This window comes from Acanthochromis polyacanthus, chromosome 14 (genome assembly GCF_021347895.1).
Source record: "Acanthochromis polyacanthus isolate Apoly-LR-REF ecotype Palm Island chromosome 14, KAUST_Apoly_ChrSc, whole genome shotgun sequence".
NCBI classification, from domain to species: Eukaryota; Metazoa; Chordata; class Actinopteri; family Pomacentridae; genus Acanthochromis; species Acanthochromis polyacanthus.
The window spans coordinates 2,084,993-2,107,101 of NC_067126.1; the positions used below are offsets into that span (position 1 = coordinate 2,084,993).

General features: G+C 41.4%; 2 protein-coding genes and 1 long non-coding RNA gene across 6 annotated transcripts in view; 2 read left to right on the forward strand and 1 right to left on the reverse strand.

Annotated features, from left to right (window-relative positions):
* Positions 1-14,866, forward strand: part of ankrd44 (ankyrin repeat domain 44) — a 51,549-nt gene extending 36,683 nt beyond the window's left edge. For 2 of the 3 annotated variants that reach the window (XM_051958641.1, XM_051958642.1), the window contains exons 18-28: positions 1,718-1,919; positions 2,614-2,701; positions 3,013-3,130; positions 4,024-4,246; positions 4,731-4,818; positions 6,042-6,125; positions 6,274-6,419; positions 6,569-6,645; positions 6,760-6,842; positions 7,067-7,158; positions 9,088-14,866. In XM_051958641.1, the coding sequence (XP_051814601.1) occupies positions 1,718-1,919; positions 2,614-2,701; positions 3,013-3,130; positions 4,024-4,246; positions 4,731-4,818; positions 6,042-6,125; positions 6,274-6,419; positions 6,569-6,645; positions 6,760-6,842; positions 7,067-7,158; positions 9,088-9,347 (1,461 nt within the window). In that variant the 3' untranslated portion in view covers positions 9,348-14,866. The remainder of the gene's footprint in view (positions 1-1,717; positions 1,920-2,613; positions 2,702-3,012; positions 3,131-4,023; positions 4,247-4,730; positions 4,819-6,041; positions 6,126-6,273; positions 6,420-6,568; positions 6,646-6,759; positions 6,843-7,066; positions 7,159-9,087) is intronic. The other variant, XM_051958643.1, reaches the window with a different exon arrangement.
* On the forward strand, positions 4,868-6,035 carry LOC127537027 (uncharacterized). 2 transcript variants are annotated; one of them, XR_007946334.1, is made up of 4 exons: positions 4,868-4,968; positions 5,019-5,118; positions 5,369-5,468; positions 5,569-6,035. It is a non-coding gene; the product is annotated as an uncharacterized LOC127537027 (long non-coding RNA). The 2 variants fall into 2 exon arrangements; XR_007946333.1 differs by having other exon boundaries at positions 4,902-5,118.
* Positions 14,867-17,885: 3,019 nt separating the features above from the next.
* Positions 17,886-18,800, reverse strand: LOC127537049 (nicotinamide riboside kinase 2-like). The gene has a single exon (XM_051958749.1). It carries the CDS (start codon positions 18,759-18,761, stop codon positions 18,411-18,413), a length of 351 nt encoding a protein of 116 aa, XP_051814709.1. The 5' UTR covers positions 18,762-18,800; the 3' UTR covers positions 17,886-18,410.
* Positions 18,801-22,109: the final 3,309 nt, after the last annotated feature.

The following is a 22,109-nucleotide window of genomic DNA, read 5'->3' on the forward strand; positions in this document are numbered from 1 at the left end:
TGTCACAGGAACTTCAAGCTGTTTAGAGATGGTCTTATAGCCTTTACCTTTAAGATGTTTGTCTATAATTTTTTTTCGGATGTCCTGGGACAATTCTCTCCTTCGCTTTCTGTTGTCCATGTTCAGTGTGGTACACACCTTTTCACCAAACAGCAGGGTGACTACTTGTCTCCCTTTAAATAGGCAGACTGACTGATTATGAGTTTGGAAACACCTGTGATGTCAATTAAATGACACACCTGAGTTAATCATGTCACTCTGGTCAAATAGTTTTCAATCTTTTATAGAGGTACCATCATTTTTGTCCAGGCCTGTTTCATTAGTTTGTTTTTTTTAAATAATTATGTTAATCAACAATTCAAAAGTAATGGCTGTTTTTGATTATTTAATTTTCAATAAATTTTTATTTATTGTTACTTTTGTGAGTTTCAGGTGATTTCAGTGAGAATTGTGGGTTTTTCCTTCTTTAACTGAGGGGTACCAACAATTTTGTCCACGTGTGTATAATATCTACTGACACTAAACACTACAGCTATAATATCTACAGACACTAAACACTACAGCTATAATATCTACAGTCACTAAACACTACAGCTATAATATCTACTGACACTAAACACTACAGCTATAATATCTACAGACAGACTCTGAATGATTCCAGGATTTCTAAAGATAATTTCAGGTAAATGTTCCAAAACCAACGTTCACAGAAAACCTGACAGAGAGTGATGCTTTGTGCTGCTGGATAAATACTTGGAGTTGAACCAAAGTGCTGCTCAGTTCAAATACAAGGATATAAAACAATTCAATTCAATATACTTTATTGTCCCACTTGGGGAAATTTGTCTTGGACTCAGAGCTGTGCTACCAGTATTGCACAAAAAACACAAAGATAAACAGTATTGCACATGTCCCGAAGGTCACACATGACACAAACATACGCTATAAAAAATAAAAATAATTGCACAGTCTTCGGCCTAAGCAGCATTGTTTAGGAGTTTGATGGAGGTGGGAACAAATGAGTTCTTAAAACGGTTGAGTCTGCAGTTGGGGACTCTGTACCGTCTGCCTGAGGGAAGGAGCTTGTATTCTGAGTGAAGGATATGTGACGGTTCAGTCACTATCCTCTGAGCTTGCCTTAGAACCGTTAGACACAGTAAACCGTAAAACACAGTTACAAGCTTTAAATCTGAATAAAGTATTAAGATAATTAGAATAAAAGTTACAACACAGAGTGAGGCTCTACTGGGTTCATATGAATGAAAGGAGGTGAATCTGAAGTCTGAACTGTTCTCGCATGAAAAGAGAAACTCTTCTACAGATTCAGAGCAACTGCTGCAGAGATTCAGTCTGGTTCTGGATCGTAGAACGTCTGAGATCATCTAGCTGTTGGACTTCAGATTCCTGATCAGGTGTAGAGATGCAGAGGTCTCATTAAAAATGCTAAAAACAAACATTCAAATCTAAACTGGATCCTGGGATGATGAGGAAGTCTTTAGAGGAGGGAGAGAAGTGGAGTCATGTGATGCTACTTCCTGTTTCCTGTTGACAGAGCAACCGCTGAAATGTGATCTAATAACATAGTTCTAGAGTTCCATCATGATGTTCCTCCTGGAGACACGTTATTACATTAAATCTGGACAACTTCAAAAAGTCATAGCAGATTTCTAGATGTTTTTTAATCATCAGCTGTGACCCTTTTAATTTCTTTCTTCAGGCGTATCACGGCCACGCCCAGGCCCTGGAGGTCCTGCTGCAGGGCCGGGGGGAGGTGGACCAGGGGGATGAGGCCGGCCGGACCCCCCTGGCTCTGGCTGCTCTGAGGGGACACACCGACTGCGTTCACACCCTACTCCACCAGGGGGCGTCGCCGCGCTGCACCGACCGGCAGCATGGACGCACACCTGTACACCTGGCAGGTAACAGAGGCAGGAAGTCCAGATGAGAGTTTAGTTTAAACCCAGTTAAAGCTGTTCTGTAGTACGAGGAAACTCTCAATATTTAGTCCTGTTTATAGAACGAATGTTAGTCTAGTTCCAGGAAGCAGAGAGGCTGTAAATAAACCAGTTTGTTCCTCAGCAGGTAATGCTACAAACATACATACTACATATAACATACATACTACACATAACATACATACATACTACATATAACATACATACTACACATAACATACATACATACTACATATAACATATAACATACATACTACATATAACATACATACATACTACATATAACATATAACATACATACTACACATAACATACATACATACTACATATAACATATAACATACATACTACATATAACATACATACATACTACATATAACATACATACTACATAAATACATATAGCATATATATAACATATACTACATACATGCTACATATATATAACAATACATACTACATACATATAGCATATATATGTAACATACATACTACATACATGCTACATACTACAAACATAGTATGTACATAGTCCAAACACAGTTCATATGTCTGATGTTTATGTATATACCAGGTCATAAGGAAGATGTCTTCAGTAATTATTAATATTTATACACCAAAGTTAGTGATGATGGTGATGGTGTGTCTTCCTCTGCAGTGATGAATGGTCATACGACATGTGTTCGCCTCCTGCTGGACGAATCAGACGCTGCAGATCTGGTGGACGCTGCCGACTCTCAGGGACAGTAAGAAACCTTCATCCTCATTTATTCCTTTAATCCTCATTTATTCCTTTTATTCTGTTTTATTCCTGTCTGTTGGCATCTTTTTATTCTGATCCTCTCTCTATAATTTAATAACTCTAACCTTCTGTAATTAATAACTCTAACCCTATGTGATTTAATAAATCTGATCTCTATAATGAATAAATCTAACCTATAATTTAATAAATCTGATCTTTATGGTTTATTAACTCTAACCCTCTATATTTTAATAAATCTTCTCTCTATAGTATAATAACTCTACCCCTCTATAATTAATATCCCTCTCCCTCCAGGACTCCTCTGATGCTGGCGGTGGCCGGCGGCCATGTTGACGCCGTCTCGCTGCTGCTGGAGAGAGAAGCTAACGTCAACATGGCCGACAGCCATGGACTGACGGCGCTGCACCTCGGGGTGAGAATAAGTCTGGGAACGTTCCCTCAACGTTCTCTACAGGTTCTAATGATGGATCCCATGTAGGACGTGTGAAGACGTTCTGTCATTTTAGATAATAAACCAACAACGTTCCTGAGAAGCTCAACTTTATTCCACAATAACTCATAAATGTTCTCAGGATGTTCTCCATGTTTCTGTTATGTCAAATATTAAACTCTGAGAATGTTTCATGGAAAAATTATAGAACCTTCTTCTGTAAAATGTTCTCACAACGTTCCATTAAAACAAAGTAATAATAGATTAGATTTATATAGTGCTTTTTTGGCCACTCAAAGAGCTTCACAATGGACCCATTATTCACTCACACATTCTCACTCTGGTGGTGGTAAACTACATTTGTAGCCACAGCTGTCCTGGGGCAGACTGATGGATCCTACGGCCCCTCCGACCACCAACATTCACACGCATTCATACACCAGTGTGAGAGCAGCACTGGAGGCAAGGTGGGTTAAGTGTCTTGCCCAAGGAACCAACAGCACATGACTAGGCGAGAGCGGGAATCGAACCGCCAACGTTATATGATCATTGGACGACCCGCTCTACCACCTGAGCCACAAATGTTTCAATGCAGTGTTTGGTTTTATAAACGTTAGAGTTTAACAATCTAATAATGTTATCATCAAACATTCTGGGAATTAAAAAACATCCTTCACCATCAGAAATATTATTACAACTCTGTAGAACATTCTCAGAATGTTGTCACAATGAATAATCTGGATGTGGATCTCCATGACTCCTCTAAATCAGACTTTATTTAGGATTTCTGTCAGTTTGAGAAGGATTGATTGTCAACTCAGGATGACTCACTAAGCTCTGGTCTCACTGGTTCTGGACCTTCTCTGGTGTTCTAGCTGCTGTGTGGCCAGGAGGAGTGTATCCAATGTCTGCTGGAGCAGGAGGCTTCGGTTCTTCTGGGAGACTCTCGTGGTCGGACCTCCATCCACCTGGCGGCTGCCCGAGGCCACGCCTCCTGGTTGAGTGAGCTGCTGAGCATCGCCTGTTCTGAGCCCCCATCGCTGCCGCCACTGAGAGACCGGAGAGGATACACACCACTGCACTGGGCCTGCTACTACGGTCAGAACTCCTCATCCATCTATAGCCCTCACCCATCTGTAACCATCACCCATCTGTAACCCTCACCCATCTGTAACCCTCACCCATCTGTAACCATCACCCATCTGTAACCCTCACCCATCTGTAACCCTCACCCATCTGTAACCCTCACCCATCTGTAACCATCACCCATCTGTAACCCTCACCCATCTGTAACCCTCACCCATCTGTAACCATCACCCATCTGTAACCCTCACCCATCTGTAACCCTCACCCATCTGTAACCCTCACCCATCTGTAACCCTCACCCATCTGTAACCCTCACCCATCTGTAACCCTCACCCATCTGTAACCCTCACCCATCTGTAACCCTCACCCATCTGTAACCCTCACCCATCTGTAACCCTCACCCATCTGTAACCATCACCCATCTATAACCATCACCCAATTATAACCAATCGCTGCTATTGATCCGTACAGTGGAGTTACCGTTGTGTGTCTGCAGGTCATGAAGGTTGTGTGGAGGTTCTCCTGGAGCAGAAAGGCTGCCGATGCATTGATGGAAACCCCTTCACTCCTCTGCACTGCGCTGTGTGAGTCTCTGAACCTATAACCTTCGGACGGGTTCTCCTGTAAATGAAGGTTTTATCTTCTAGTCGTTGGATCAGAGCTTGGTTCTTCTGTAAAATGAAGGTTTTATCTTCTAGTCGTTGGATCAGAGCTGGGTTCTTCTGTAACTGAAGGTTTTATATTCTAGTCATTGGATCAGAGCTTGGTTCTTCTGTAACTGAAGGTTTTATCTTCTAGTCGTTGGATCAGAGCTTGGTTCTTCTGTAACTGAAGGTTTTATCTTCTAGTCGTTGGATCAGAGCTTGGTTCTACTGTAACTGAAGGTTTTATCTTCTAGTCGTTGGATCGGAGCTTGGTTCTTCTGTAACTGAAGGTTTTATCTTCTAGTCGTTGGATCGGAGCTGGATTCTTCTGTAACTGAAGGTTTTATCTTCTAGTCGTTGGATCGGAGCTGGATTCTTCTGTAACTGAAGGTTTTATCTTCTAGTCGTTGGATCGGAGCTTGGTTCTTCTGTAACTGAAGGTTTTATCTTCTAGTTGTTGGATCAGAGCTTGGTTCTTCTGTAACTGAAGGTTTTATCTTCTAGTCGTTGGATCAGAGCTTGGTTCTTCTGTAACTGAAGGTTTTATCTTCTAGTCGTTGGATCAGAGCTTGGTTCTTCTGTAACTGAAGGTTTTATCTTCTAGTTGTTGGATCAGAGCTTGGTTCTTCTGTAACTGAAGGTTTTATCTTCTAGTTGTTGGATCAGAGCTTGGTTCTTCTGTAACTGAAGGTTTTATCTTCTAGTCGTTGGATCAGAGCTTGGTTCTACTGTAGCTGAAGGTTTTATCTTCTAGTCGTTGGATCAGAGCTTGGTTCTACTGTGACTGAAGGTTTTATCTTCTAGTCGTTGGATCAGAGCTTGGTTCTACTGTGACTGAAGGTTTTATATTCTAGTCGTTGGATCAGAGCTGGGTTCTTCTGTAACTGAAGGTTTTATCTTCTAGTCGTTGGATCAGAGCTTGGTTCTACTGTAGCTGAAGGTTTTATCTTCTAGTCGTTGGATCAGAGCTTGGTTCTACTGTGACTGAAGGTTTTATATTCTAGTCGTTGGATCAGAGCTGGGTTCTTCTGTAACTGAAGGTTTTATATTCTAGTCGTTGGATCAGAGCTTGGTTCTTCTGTAACTGAAGGTTTTATCTTCTAGTCATTGGATCAGAGCTGGATTCTTCTCCAACCTCAGATTTAACTTCCTGTTTATTTCAGAATCAATGATCATGAACCGTGCGCGGCGCTGCTGCTGGAGGCCATGGGGTCGGACATCACCAGCTGTAAGGACTCCAAGGGAAGGTGAGGGTCAGCTCTGATGCTCTACTGATGTTCTCCTGATGTTCTCCAGATGTTCTCCTTGCATTGTGTTGCTGTCCTGTTGATGTTCTACTGACATTCTGCTGATGTTCTGTGCTGCTTCCTGTTTGATCCTCCCTTGCTCCTCCAGAACTCCTCTTCACGCTGCAGCGTTCTCGGGTCACGTGGACTGTGTCCAGCTGCTGCTCTCCCATGATGCACCTGGAGACACCGTGGACGAATCGGGTCGTACGGCTCTGATGATGGCGGCAGAGAAAGGACGAGTGGCGGCTCTGGGTATGACGAGTTCTTACCTCTGTTAACTTCAGTAACGTTTACTTCCTGGTTCTGATGGTGTTGGTTCTGATGGTTCTGATGGTGTTGGTTCTGATGGTTCTGATGGTGTTGGTTCTGATGGTTCTGATGATGTTGTGTTTGTGCTGCAGAGGTTCTCCTGAGCGGCGCTGAGCTCAGTCTGACCGATAAGGATGGAAACACAGCGCTGCACTTGGCCTGCAGTAATGTAAGAGTCCACAGGGGGGCGCTGTTCTAGTGTTCACGTTAAAGAATCAAATTTACTGAGTCGGATCCTGCAGGAGAACGTTTCTGCATCATTTTATTGTTCTTCCTCTTCCAGGGGAGAGAAGACTGTGTGATGTTGATTCTGGAGAAACTCTCCGACTCTTCGCTTATAAACGCCACAAACACAGCACTGCAGACGTGAGTATCTCTGAGAGAAGGTTCTGTCTCATTCTAACTCACTGTGGTTCATGTGTAAAGTCCTGCAGCTCTGATGAACCAGAACCTGAGATGAAGCACAGAGCTGATTAGATTTATGTGTTTGAATATAGCGGCGGGTCATTTTCTGCTCATTTAGACAAAGTGAAAGTGAAAGTAAAACGCATTCATACTAGATTTGTCATTAAACTGTGTTTTCCCGTCAGTCCTCTGCACCTGGCAGCTCGCAGCGGTTTGAAGCAGGCGGTTCAGGAGCTGCTGTCCAGAGGAGCAAACGTCCAGACGGTGGATGAAAACGGTAAAATCAGCTGATTAAACCCTCAGAGCTGCTGCTGATGTTGGTCTGCATGAACATTTCTTCTGATGCTGCATGGAGCCGTTCTCATGATTCTAAATGTCTGCTGCAAGGAATCTGTTGGAAAGGTTCCCACTGACCACAGAGTTTAAGGAGAATAGCCACAAATTATTGATTAATCAGAGTTTAGAACAGCTTTTTAGTCAGGAAATATTGATAAGTCAGAGAATTTTACAGTTTTACGTTGTAATAAATTGAACGTGAAACTGTAAAATTCCCTGATTTATACACTTTGACATATTTATTACAGCATCAAATTTGATAAATCAGAGAATGTTATAATGCCAATGCACATGCTAATACATGCTAATGTCCCGGCTAACATTAGCATGTACCAGCTAACAAATAACGTTAGCTGGTACTGTACATTAGCATGGACAAGGTAGCATTAGCTGCTACACTAATCTGAACTGTTGCTGTATGAAGACTCGGTCTGTCGGTGGGAACCTGAATAAAACACTGGCTGCTCGTTGCTTCCATGTTCATTGTTGATGTTTTTGTTGATCGTCTGGCTGGAAATCACATTTAAACCCACAAGTCTATAATCGATCAGTTAGGATCAGATACACAGATATCGATGAGTTTCATTGATCGGTGAGCGGCTGTTCACATTAAAGGATGGTGTGAAAACACGATTGTTGTCATAGACCAGAGATGCAAAATGATACCAATCAATAATTAATAATCAATTAACTATTGAGACGAATTACAAATTTATCATTCACTGACTTATGATGTTAGTATAAACATGTGAAACTAGCTGCTACATTAGCATGAACAGGCTAGCATTAGCTGCTACTTTAAACAAATCAATGTTAGCTGCTTTGCTAATCTAAACAAGATAACATTACCTGCAAAGTTATTCTGAACAAGCTAACATTAGCTGCTTCATTAGCAGACACAAGATAGTTTGCTGCTCAGTTAGCATAAATAAGATAAAGTTAGCTGCTACGTTAGCATAAGTAAGATAAAGTTAAGTTATCATAAACAAGATAAAGTTAGCTGCTATGTTAGCATAAACAATATAAAGTTAACTGCTCAGTTATAAACAAGGGGACATTAGCTACTAGATTAATCTAAACAAGACAACAATAGCTGCTACATTAGCATAAAGCAGGTTAGCATTAGCTGCTGCTACATTAGCATAAAGCAGGTTAGTGTTAGCTGCTGCTACATTAGCATAAAGCAGGTTAGTGTTAGCTGCTACATTAACAGCAGAACTAACTAATTAGAGTTTATAGTTTAGCATCCAGCCCAGTCTCATGTTGTCAGTGTTCTCCCAGTGTTCCTCCAGTGTTCCCAGTGTCCCCCTAGTGCCCCCCCTCATGTTCCCAGTGTACCCCAGTGTTCCCTCAGTGTTCCCTTAGTGTTCTCCCAGTGTTTCCCCCAGTGTTCCCCTCGTGTTCCCCTCGTGTTCCCCTCGTGTTCCCCTCGTGTTCCCCTAGTGTTCCCCCAGTGTTCCCCTAGTGTTCTCCCAGTGTTTCCTCAGTGTTCCCCTAGTGTTCTCCCAGTGTTCCGTTAGTGTTTCCCCAGTGTTTCCCCAGTGTTTCCCTAGTGTTCCCCTAGTGTTCCCCCAGTGTTCCCCCAATGTTCCCCCAGTGTTCCCCCAGTGTTCCCCCAGTGTTCCCCCCAGTGTTTCCCCCAGTGTTCCCCCCAGTGTTCCCCCCAGTGTTCCCCCAGTGTTCTCCCAGTGTTCTCCCAGTGTTCCCCCAGTGTTCCCCCAGTGTTCCCCCCAGTGTTCCCCCCAGTGTTCCCCTAGTGTTCCCCCAGTGTTCCCCTAGTGTTCCCCCAGTGTTCCCAGCGTTCCGACCACTAACGTCTGCTGCTCTCTGCTTGGCCTCCTGCTCGGTTCTCCTCCTGTCCCTCCTTCAGGTCTGACTCCTGCTCTGGCTTGTGCTCCGAGCAGAGAGGTGGCCGACTGTCTGGCTCTGATTCTGGCCTCCATGATGCCTTTGTGCTCCCCTTGCAGCTCCGGGGCTCCTTCCCCAGGCGCCCTTCTGAGACAGCTTCCCCACCGGGGGGGCAAAGGGCCGGCTGGCGGCCCCCGGGGGCCCCGCGGCCCCAGGAACCCCTCGGGACCTTCCAGCGAGGGAACCACCGAGAACGACTCGGAGGACTCGGAAACCTTCTGACCGAGTCTCCGGCCTCCTACCTCCAGCTGTGCACCTGAACGCATCACCTGCAGACCAGATGGAGGCATCTACGGAGCCCCAAGAGGGTCAATATTCACAACGTCACGAGTTCTAGCAGGAGAAACACAGAAATACTCCGTCTGTGAAGTAGAAAAATCTTTAATATATCAGTTTATCCTTATCTTCATAAATATTCTCCGAGGACTCAGAAACTATAAGCTGTAAATAAACAGAAACAATATTGAAGATTTACTGATTAGAGCTGACAGGATTCACGACTTTAATCACTAAACTATCTAATATTCAATTAATCATCGACTGTTTTAATAATTTATTGATCAGGTTGAATCATTCATTAAAGTCTTCAGAACAAATAATAATAATTCAGATCTCATCTTCAGTGGGAATATTTTCTGGTTTCTTACAGGAAATCAATGAAATGAGTCAAAGAATTAGTAGTGGTAGCTGAACATTAAGGATGCTAATTAGCAAACCAGCTAACTAGCTAACGTCAGAAAATTTTCTCACTAAATGCAAAAAATCCTGAAGTTCTAGCATCAGGATTCGATGATTAACAGCAAACATTAGACATATTTGCTTTGAAAAGGTCAGATTATCTGATTGATCAGCATCTAATCAATAAATGACTGCAGCTCTAACAGGAAACAGGAAGTAGCAAAAGGAACGACAAAATAAGATAAAATCTGGGAACAGAATTAAACTGAAACCCAGTTAGTCTGAAAATGACTGAGTTTATTTTAAACAATAAATAAAGTATTGATTAGTTAAATATTGATCCTCTGGGGCTCCAGCTGCTGGATCTGGATCTAAGGACCATCAACTGATTCATCCTGTAGGGACTGAACAGCTGCAACATGTTGCTGCGTGAAGAAGAACTCAACCCAGACCGGTCCTAGTTCTGGTCTTGGTTCTCATCTCGGTCCTGTCTCTGGTCTGGGTCTACATGCTAATGTTGAGTCCCCCCAGCTGGTTCTTCTCGGGTGCTAACCTCCAGACCTCGGTTCTTCTGAGACTCTTTTTAAAGCCATTTTTAACTGTTTGTACAAAATGAAGTAGAAGATTCTGAGTACTTTTAAACTTTTTCTGATTTTTGCTTGTTGTTCTACCAAATATTTGAGATGATTAACGTGTCCTGAAAGTTCTCCTGAGCAGGTGGAGAACTCTTTTTTTAAAAAAACTGTTTAACAGCCGAAGCACAAGTTAGTGGTTTGAAGTAGTTTAGATGTTGACCAGGAAGGAGCACAAACCTTCAGGTACATGTTCATTCCCTGGCCCCGCCTCCTCCAGGAAAAGGTCCAGAAAACAGCTAACATGCTAACTACACAGCAGTACTATGGGTCCACTTTGGTCCACACTGAAGGATCTCAACTACTGCTGCTGAGTGTTCTGATGTTTGGTTCATGGTCCTCTGAGGATGAATCTTACTGGTCCTTTCATTTCCCGTCGAGCACCACCATCTAGTTAATTTTACCAAATACCAGCTAAACTAAGGATGCTCCATTAGACTTAGCTATAAATGCTAACATTAATGTGCTAACAAACTGGTGTTATAAGTTAAAACCAGCAGCTCACAAAATGCTAACTCCAACACATTGTTTCCACAGATGAATAATGATGGTAGCCTGCAAATGTTTAATATCACCCACCTTGATGTTAGCTGTTAGTTTAATAGCTCATACAACAGCTGCTAATTTAGCATAAATAAAATAACGTTAGTTATTGATGTGAGCCCCTACATCCCCCCAAACCACATCTTGTTAGTCATTTTGTTCACCTCAAGACCTTGTTTGCTGCTATGCTAGTTTATTTGTTAATGTAAGCAAGGAAGCTTTACATGCTACATTAAGCTAAGCTATAAACATTACTACGTTAGCTTGTGCAGAATGTTAGACATGGTGTTGGTCTAATTTAGTTCACACATGATAACGGTAAATGCTACACTAGTCTAAAGAAGGTAACATCAGCGTCCAAACACTAGCTGCTCCGCTAACCCAAACATCACATTAGTCATTGTGTTAAAATGCAAAATATAACATTAGCGGAAGTGTTAGCCTGAACAAGGTAACAATATCTGCTATGTTAGCCTAATCAAGCTAATGTTAGCATTTGTGTGTTTCTATTTTAAGTCACAAACAACAACAAAAGAAAAAAATATCCTGTTCTACCAGAGTTCTCCAGGTGAGGTTTACCTGTGTGGTGGCTGAAAGTAGGAGACAGCCAGTACCATGGCTAGCATCACTAACATGAACAATGGGAGCTAGCATGGCTAACATCGCTAACATGAACAGTGGGAGCTAGCATGGCTAACATCGCTAACATGAACAGTGGGAGCTAGCATGGCTAACATCGCTAACATGAGCAGTGGGAGCTAGTACAGCTAACATCACTAGCATGAACAATGGGTGCTAGTACAGCTAACATTGCTAACATAAACAGTGGTAGCTGGTATGGCTAACATTGATAGCATGAACAGTGGAAGCTAATATTGCTAACAAACTAACATTAACAGTGGGAGCTAGTGTGGCTAACAAGCTAACATGAACTGTAGGAGCTAGTATGGGTAACAAGCTAACATTAACAGTGAGAGCTAGTATGGCTAACAAGCTAACGTGAACCGTAGGAGCTAGCATGGCTAACAAGCTAACGTGAACCGTAGGAGCTAGTATGGCTAGCAAGCTAACATTAACAGTGAGCGCTAGTATGGCTAACAAGCTAGCTTGAACAGTACGAGCTAGTATGCTAACAAGCTAACATTAACAGTGGGAGCTAGTGTGGCTAACAAGCTAACATGAACTGTAGGAGCTAGTATGGGTAACAAGCTAACATTAACAGTGAGAGCTAGTATGGCTAACAAGCTAACGTGAACCGTAGGAGCTAGTATGGCTAACAAGCTAACGTGAACCGTAGGAGCTAGTATGGCTAGCAAGCTAACATTAACAGTGAGCGCTAGTATGGCTAACAAGCTAGCTTGAACAGTACGAGCTAGTATGGCTAACATTAACAGTGGGGGCTAATACGGCTTACATCACCAACATGAACAGTGGGAGCTAGCACAGCTAACTAGGTAGCAGCAGCATTCACAGACTTCTCCAGTTTGACTCTTCTGTGGACGGTGAACATGAACGGTACCGACCTGGATCTGGGTCAGATGAGGAACAACCATATAAGGGAATGAAGGTGTACCTGCTGGTGATGTCACTGAAAGATGAGGTCATGGGTCAGATTTATGTATTTTTTCCTGCGGCCTCGACGGCCTCCTGCACTGTTTCACTCCACCGTCTCCTTCCTGTTGAGTAGCAAACACACCTGGGCGTCCAGCCGTCCAATTAGCAGCCGGATCCTCCTCGAAGACCAAAACCCACCTGGTGAAGCTCCTCTTATTTATTGTTCCATGACGGTACAGATACTGCCAGCACTTATTGTCCTCCAGCACTCTGTGGCCGTGTGCCATCGTCTCCGTGTGCCTTGATGTCCTTCATTTCACCGTCGGCTTCAAAGATCTGTTCACAGAAACACGGCGTCTGGTTCTGTTCAGGTCGCTTCAGCAGATTTATTGAACCCTCGTGTCGTCCTGCCGCTCAAATTGAAAATGTGAAAAAAAATAAATTTTCACAGTGAAACTTCTGATGTCCACATTTTCAACATTTTTAGGAAATCTCTGAACATTTTTTGGCGGGAAAAAAAGAAATGTTAAAAATGTTTCTTAAGGACATTCACATAAAAATCAACCAAAATCCTGTGAATTTCACTGGATTTTGGTTGATTTTATTTTTTTAACATTGCTTTTTTTCTGCCAGAAAATGTTTAAAAGTTTAACAAAAACGTGAAAAATGTGGAAGTTTTCACTGTGAATTTTTTTCCCACTTTTTCAAACTTTAAAACGGCTTAATTTGACCCGCAGGACGACATGAGGCTTAATTGGACAAATTTGAGCCGTTTCATTGGTTTGTTTTTCTAATTTTATTGTATACATCTTAAAATGATGAGTAGATTACTGGATCAGTTATTTTATAAAAATGTTTTTAGAATTTCTAAATGTATTTTTGTCATTTTTGCTTAAAAATGGAAACTTCACCTTTTAAATCTGACCATTTGCAGTGTTTTTGCTCTTCTATGATGTTAAAATTAAATATTTTAGGTTCTTGGTACCAAAATGAGCAGCTTAAATATGTGAACTTGATCATTTTACTGACTGAATAACTTTGAGCTGTTTTATTAGTTTACTTATTTTAATATTAAAATGATGAGCAGATTACTGGATTAGTTCATTTACAATAATGTTTTTAGATTTTTTTTATTTATTTTTCTAATTTTTGCTTAAAAAATAGAAACTCCAGCTTTTTAAATCTGATCATTTGCATTAAAGTTTTTTGCCCTTTTATTATATGAAAACTAAATATTTTGAGGTTTTTGGTGTCAAAATGGTAAGTTTAAATATATGAACTTGATGTTTTTATTTGAATGCGTTTATTTGAGCTGTTTCATTGGTTTATTTTCTTATTTTATTGTTTTAATCTTCAAACGGTGAGTCGATTACCCCATTAGTTATTTTAAATTATTAATATTAATATTTTTAAATTTATTTTTGTCATTTTTAGTTAAAAATACAAATTCCAGCCTTTTAAATCGGATATTTTGGAGTTTTTTGTGCTCTTATCTGACAGGTTTCAGATCGCTGATCATCGCGTTTATTTTAATTTAATGACCGTTTGTGTCTCCGGCTGTGTTTTAGTGAGAAGATTTTAATCTGAAAACCTGAACAGGAACTTCCTGTTCAACCCGTCTCAGAACCAGAAGTTTGTTTCTGTGAATTTGCTCTTTGTTGTTGAGCCTGATGGAGGCGTCTGAAGACTTTCTGTTATCTGTCCTGACAGGTTGGAGATGTTCAGAACTTTTTGTTGTCAGCAGGTTTAGGCTGTGAACGTCCTCACAGCGCCAGAGTTTTATTCTGAATGAAGACCTGAAACGTTTCAGCTTCCTGTTTCCGCTGCAGTGAAAAGATCTGATGACTTAGTTTCACTGGTTTCAGAAAACACATGTCCTACTCTGTCCGGACTCTGGGACTACTTTCAGCTGCGGATGGATACACAGATTCATTTAACTGGAGCAGCTTTTAGCTGACAATAAATGAAAGAATATCTCCAACCTCTGTAAAGCTGCCTGTGTGTGTGTGTGTGTGTGTGTTAGCATTAGCGTGTTAGCTTTAGGTACTGATATGAATCCACCTGCTTTTGTACAGAACCAGAGGAAGCTTGTTTGAACCTCCATCAGACTGGTTGATGTTTTTCTGCCCTCAGAGCCTCCGTCTGTCTCTCTGCCGGTATAATTATTATTATTGTTATTATTGTTAATGTTCTACCAGAAATGAGCTTCACAGTTGGACAATCGGATGATTTTCATACCAGTTCCTGATGCAGTACGACGGCTGATTCCTTTCTGTCAGCTTCCCTCTGTTTTCTATAAACTGTACGATTATTAAAGTCCGTCTCTGCTCTTTATTTCTCTCAGTTTCTGTTGGTTTGTAGACGTTTAACGTGGACACAGACCAGCTGGTGTGTGGACCGACACACCTGGAGCTGCAGTCAGGTCTTAGATCAGACGTGAATTAAAGGATTACACAGGGGAACACTTTTTCAGTAACTCTGAGTTGCATTGGATATTTTAACTGATTCTGGAGGAGTTTTAGGCGCTGAGTTCAAATCCTAAATTAGTTTTTCTCTACAAGCTCTAGTTTGTATGCAATTTGAGGTTAATGAAATTGTACAAATGTGAACTTGCGTAAACTCTTCCCCAGGCTGAACTGAATGATTTAGTGCAGGATTTAGGTCTTTCAAAGAAAGCAGCAGAGCTTTTGTCATCAGGATTACAAGGCAGAAATCTTGTTGATCACTCTGTTAAAGTATCATATTTCAGAAAGCTTCTTGTGACCTTCTTTTCAGAAGACAGACAGTTTGTTTCCTGCCATAACATCCCAGGGCTTCTCAAAGAACTGGTGTACCTCACTATAGTCCTGCTGAATGGAGACTCTTTAGACAGTTCAAAACACAGTCTAAAGTGTGTTCTTTTACATTAAAAAATAAATAAAAATGTCAAATTGCATAAAATCTGTAGCTTGCAGACAAAAACCGACTTCAGATTTGAAATCGGCACACCTATATTGACTATAAAAAAGTCTTTTTAAAATGCAACAGAATGAGTGTTCCCAGTGTTATCAACCAGGATAATTATTTAAAATTGTTCTCCATCTGCTTCCATCAGGTTTGTTCTCATTAGCATCGTAGACTGTTGGTTTCTGCACTGAGAAAAAGGCTGAATCCCAAACCGCCCCCTACACACTACCCCTCCGTTTGCGCGTTCCTGTGGAGGGTCCTCCATATTAAGGGCCGTCCCAAACCACGTAGTGCGGAGGGAGAGTGGACTGTTCAGCCCTTAAATAGCGAGTCTGCATCGATGCTCACTCTGGACAACTTTTTCAGGAAGTGCAACGTCCAAATGGAGGAGGAAACAACATATCGATACAAGTTCCACATGCGTCCTTTATTTCTCCCACGCCTTTTTCACACTGACAGAACATCACAAAAAGAGTGGTGTAAAAAGATAAAACAAAAGAAACAAATCTTCTTCTCTGCTGACGTTTGATTTAATTGTGCACCCCCTGACACCTTAAAATTTGAACACAACTGTCAGAATTCATTTATTCATTTATTGGATCTGAAATGCCAGATAATAGGATTGGAAAACATGTGAGTGAAAAAAAGTGGGATGCTTTCGTCTTCTGGAAGCAGCAGCGATCCTTGTTAGTTGCAACCTGTGCCACAGCGCTACAGCCATGACAGTAGGCGTCTTTGTGTTACCATGGCGATGACGTCTTCCGTTTTCCACTGAGGCGACAGGGCGTCCCATTCCTGACAATCGTATTTATACCCTCCCCCTTCAATAATAGGTGCCCTCCACAGCTGCGAGTGTGACTTCTTTTGGAGTGACACTCGGTAGTGGAGGGGGAGTGGGGGAGTGTGTCGGGGGCGGTTTGGGATTCAGCCAAAGAAACCAGGATTCTCAGAGGGTGGAGCAGGAGAGCAGTGATTGGTCAGACCTACTGAGAGCCCCGCCCACATTTACCTGAGGAGCTGAACTCTAAAGGAAGTGTTAAAGTCATCTCAGTAACTAGTTGTACTCCCCATCTGGATGACATCACATATAAAGCAGTGAAGTTACTGTAAGTAACCTCTGACGTAAACATGTTCTCACATTGAGTTTTAAAGTTGTTCTATAACTCTGAGGTTACATTTCCTGACTTGGTGTTAACGCTGACGTTAAACCAGGTTAGTCATAAACTAGTTAGCTGTGAGCTGTAGCTGAGTGTCCTGCAGGTCACAGCTGATCAATCATCAGATCAATAACTGCTGTCATAATGATCATCAATAAATCTACGTTTATGTTCCTCCACAGAACTGTTACTGATGAATGTTGATCTCAGTTCAGTTCTGACTTCATAACTGAAAGACAGAAAGGCCTGCAGTCACTTCAGCTTTAGGAGAGGATTTTATTCTTCAGCTCATCTGTGCTGTAATTTAAATGTAATAACTGTAGTGTTCATCATTACTTTGGTCATATTCTGGGAGTTTATCTTTCCAATCTACACTGCAGTAAGAAGTCCTACAACATGTGAATCAGTCATTAAACAGCGTTAACCATTAGAGCAGGGATGGGCCACTTTAAGGACAGAGAGGGACACATTTTTCCCTCAACACCACCGGGGGCCACACTGTATCTGTGAGTTTTCATCATCGTCTGCTTCATATAAACACATTTCAAAGTTTATGGAAAACAAAGTAACACATATATCGTGGCAACTTACAGTGTTTATTGTTCTGATTTTATAGTTTTTAACATTCAAATGAACTCTGCTCATGCTTCTGTAAAAAACATGTATTTTATACAAAAAAAGTGCAGAACTCCAAGACAAAGTGCAACAACTAACGTTTATGTGGTAATGACTTAATTTGAACTATTTTTACACAACCCTGCTATTCCACAGGACGTTTCTAGTAAAGTCCTGAAAAGAGCCTTCCTCACCTCCACCTGGATCTGAACATGTGTCCTAATGAGACACCTGTGGTCTCACCTGCTGCTGCACAATACTCTGAATGTCAGTGTCAGTTTATGTGTTTCCAGTCTGCATGAGCTGGAACAGAGTTTCATCTGCCAGCCTGTTTCTCTCTTTGATTTAATGTGCTTCATTAAATCATCTGCTCTCAGATGGACATGGAAAGGAAAAAACGCCTGAGCAACAGGAAACAGGAAGCAGCAGGGCCGGATCCAGATTAATTTTAGTGGGGGGCCACAGGGGGGTACAACAGATGTTTTGGGGGGCCACTGAGAAGTTGTAAGAAAAAATGAAAGCTGCTACTCACCTCTGACTTTTATATTTTTCTTTTTTCTTTTTTTTTTGTTCTTTAACCCAGTAGGAAAGCTGTATTTGACCGTTTCATTTTGGACTGTTAACATTAAATTCTGATGGACTTGTTTCCTTGTTTTTGTGAATTCCAGCATCATCAGCTGCAGCATCTGCCTGTTCTGTAAAACTGTTAGCTCAACCACAGAATGCTGAGGGCAGTAAAGAGACAAATATTGTACAAGAACAGCTCTATATACAACCCTGTTAGTTTCCACTTCTTAGAATGTTTACTGACAATTATCACACCTAAAATAAGAAATAATATTCTGTACTTTTAGCAGCTAGTTCTCAGCTGTAAACCATAAACATCACAGGGTTCTGTATGCTAATCAGTCTAAATCAAAATGAGTTCTACCCAATACACAGTGAACAACAACAATCTGTACCCTTCATCTGTGGTAAATAATCTGAAATGTTCTGTGCAGGAATGTACATTTTAAAATACAATAAAATACAGTAAGCAGCACTCTGTACATTTAATTATAAACTTGAGAACAATAACAAACAGGAACAATACTCCACATTCTTCAGTCATTTAATAGTTCACAGCTCAGCAAACATCACAGTGTTCTGCATAGAAATCACTAAAAGCTGCTCTCAGTAATCTTCCACAGTGAGCAGATGTTCTTGTGCTGCAGGTCCATGGTCCAGATGTGGACATAGAACAGGATGGGGGGGTCTGGTACTGTGGACTTCCTAGAGCTCCTCCTTTTTCTGCATTCTTCATATGGGATGTAAATAAAGTAACGTTGGTTTAGCACGTCCATCAAAGGCCTGTAGGTGTGAAGCAGGAAGTCCTCCACAGTGAGGATGTGAGTCTCCTCCTCCTCCTTCAGGACCATCTCTGTGTCCAGGGTGTTACTAACGCCATGAGACTTCTCAAACTTCACCGGGTTCTCCAGCCACGCGTAGATCCTCCTCATCATGGCGTCCATGTCCAGAGCAGTGATGACATCGTACTGCTTAAAGCCATCTTCACCAACTTCAAATCCACAACTGTAATTTTATTTCAGGACTCGGTTATTAAATGTCAAAACAATCCATGTGACTCTAAAAACTCAACAGCTTTACAAACTCTAAGATTAAACTCTCCACAAGGATCCAAAAGAAGTTGGACTTCTACATGAGAGCTTTAGTTATTATCCCCCGCCTCCACGAAGTGGAAAAGGGGGATATAGGTTTGGCCTCCATGCATCCGTCCGTCCGAGATGAAGGGGACAGCTTTTCTCGGAAACTATTACAGCTAGGATTACCAAATTTAGTGTGTAGCTTCACACCATGGACACCTTGATCAGTTCGAAAATGAGACCTGTGCGATAATATTTAACAGAGTTATGGCCCTTGATCACTATTTTGGATATAGACTCATAGACATCACATGTGGTGGGGAATATTGATGACCATGTTGTCTTGTTCTTCATCTACTTCCTGAAAAGTTTGGTCAATAAAAAAGACAAAAACTCATATTTTCAGCTGAACTAAAGACAGACTTTGTGATTTTTCTGCTCACATGTTGTGTTGTTGTAAACTTACTCTTTCAACCCCCTGGAAACCAGTGTTTGTCCTGTTTTTGCTCCTCAGTGACCCCAGACAGCTGGTTGTAATGTTTTCTGAGTAACACACCATACTATGATGTTTTTACAGTGAAGGTTCTACTATGGAACCAGTTTGACATGTTCAGGTGTTCTTTGTGTGAAAACTCAGAGGTTTCAGGGATCAGAAGGTGGTTTTCAACTTTCTCTGTTAACTTTCTGCTTCAACTTTAAACTAAATTTCCTTCACTAAGCCAGCCCTCTGGACTTCCAGTAAGCTGTGTTCCTATTGGCTGTCCAGGTGGCTGCTTGGTGTAATCAGGAACACCTGAGCAGCTCAGTGTCTTCCTGCTTTATGTCTGCAGTCAAACATTTCCTCTGCTTCTCTTCACTGAACCGGGTTTTCCTCTGTTGTTTTAGTTTGTTCTTTAGGCGTTGGCTTGCAGCTTCCAGCAGTAAAATCCTCTTTAATGTGTTTCTTGGTGTGTTTTAGGGCTTTGTACTGGATAGTTGTCTTGGTAAATGTGGTTCTTTAGCCACAGTTAGCACATGGTGCTAATGTGTGCAGTGATTAGTGGGTTTGGTGCAGCTGAGTTGTGTCTTTATCTTGGCTGTAGTGAGTCTTTAGAGGTTTTTGGTTGTTTGTGGACCAACGTTGGTTGTCCTGAAGGTAAGAGTTCCTGTCCTGATTCTCTGTTTAAAGAGCTTCTCTGGTAGGCTGCAGGAGACTTTAGCGTTTGGGTTGTGCTAGTTTGGTTTTTGTACGGTTTCATTTGGACGACTATCTTGAGGCCCCTCCATGTGGTTTAGTGAGGTTTTCTGGAACAGTTCTACAAAGCAACCTGCAGCAGAAGAGACTTTGAGAGTTTTTAGGAAGTTCTGGAGACCAGACTTTAGAGCAGCACAAACATTTGTCAGCAGTTTGAGCAGGAGAAGGTGAGCTTCAGAGTAGAAATGAGAAGGAAACCTTGTTGACCCGTGTGGTGAGGTCCTGTACCAAGAGTTTGAGCAGGTTGTGAAGAGTCTGTAGTTCTTTGGTCTGAAAGCAGCAGAAGAGTCGACTCATTAAAGGAGAAAACAGGAGCTATTGTTGGTTCTTCTGTCGCTCTGCAGTTTCCTTAGACTGAATATCAAGTTTCTATTTTAAATGATTTACTGTGTGAGCCCAAGAAGACTTCAATAAACTCCCTCCATCCCCTGAACACATTTTATTACCATGTTTAATCTTTTTTTTTTTAATGTTTTTGAGTTTTAAGGCTAGTATTCTACAATATTGTGTAAAACATAAATGTACCTGACTAAATTAAATATTAAGAAAAAAATCCTACAATATTAATTCTGTACAAAATGCTGGCTGAATAATAGAAATATTAAAACACTATAAAATATTATCTAATAACACAAACTAACATGTTCAGGTTAATATCATATTAAATGCAGTAAAACTACTACTGTGTTAAATTGTGGAGTGCTTCCTATGAACTGAATGGTGTCAGAGTAAAGTCTAACTTCTTACCTTCCAGCTGAATATGCTTTGAACCATTAATTTCCATGGATTTTAACCAGGGTCAACAAAACCAACTGTCACTGTGATTCAGCAGCACAAAGCTGGTCCTGAGTCCTCCTGGCTGTAAACCTGCTAACTGGCAGCTAACTAGCAGCTAACCAGGTCAGGCTGACTAAGTAGACAGTAGCTCAGTTAGCTAGCAGCTACAATGACTCTCACACATGTTGACTCTGTGTCCTAAAATCCAGCTGTCAGCAGCACAAACAGTCTGACTGAAGAGACGTTAGCTGACGGAAGCTAACCCAGCTAATGGAGCTAACCCATGTCGAGGTGTCCCTGAGCAAGATACCCTAATTGCTCCTGATGGGGCATGGTTAGCGCCTTGCATGGCAGCTCCCGCCATCAGTGTGTGAATGGGTGAATGTGTGTGCTCCAGGGGCGCTGTACCGCGGCTGACCCTGCGCTCTGACCCCCCCAGATGGGGGGATATGCGAAAGTCAGAATTTCCCCTCGTGGGATTAATAAAGGACGTAAAATAAATTTAAAAAAAAATTGATATGCTAGCTGTTGCAGACTCATCTGTAAGCTGAGTTTTAAAATGCTTTTGCAGTTTTAAGTCTAATCATATTTTTAATCAGTTCCATCCTGCAGCGCTGTGCAGGAGCTTTTCATCAGAGGGGCTAAAAATTCTAACCCTGGTGGTGTTTGTTTTTTGTTAATTATTTTGTTTCTGTGTGCAAAGTAAAATAATGCAAGCATCCAAAATAAAACTAGGATGTTTGGAAAAACTGTTAAAATTTTCTTGATCTGTTTTACAGCATTTGGGAATTTTTTGGAAGAAAAAACAAAAATTTCATAGGGAGCTAAAAATTTTGTCTTCAACTGTACATGTGATTTTTAGGGATTTCTTTCAGTGGTGCAAAAATGCAACACGTGGCTTTAATAATTAATTAGCCTGGGTTACAATTTTGTGGAACATGAGGGGTCAAATTAAATCTTGTGCAATAGGTCCCAATAGTATTTATGAGCAGCTATATATTTATTTTTCACTTACTAATAGTTTCATGATTTTCATGTGGGACTACTTCATGTGCATGGATACGAGATAAGTACTGCTCTAAGTACTGCTGAGATTACTGTATGTAGTCCTGCATTATTTTATCCTGCTGTATTCTGTTGGTTTTATTGGTCATTGTGAGCAATGCCCTCAAAGGGGATTGGCTGATAGTGTGTGAGGGGGCGGG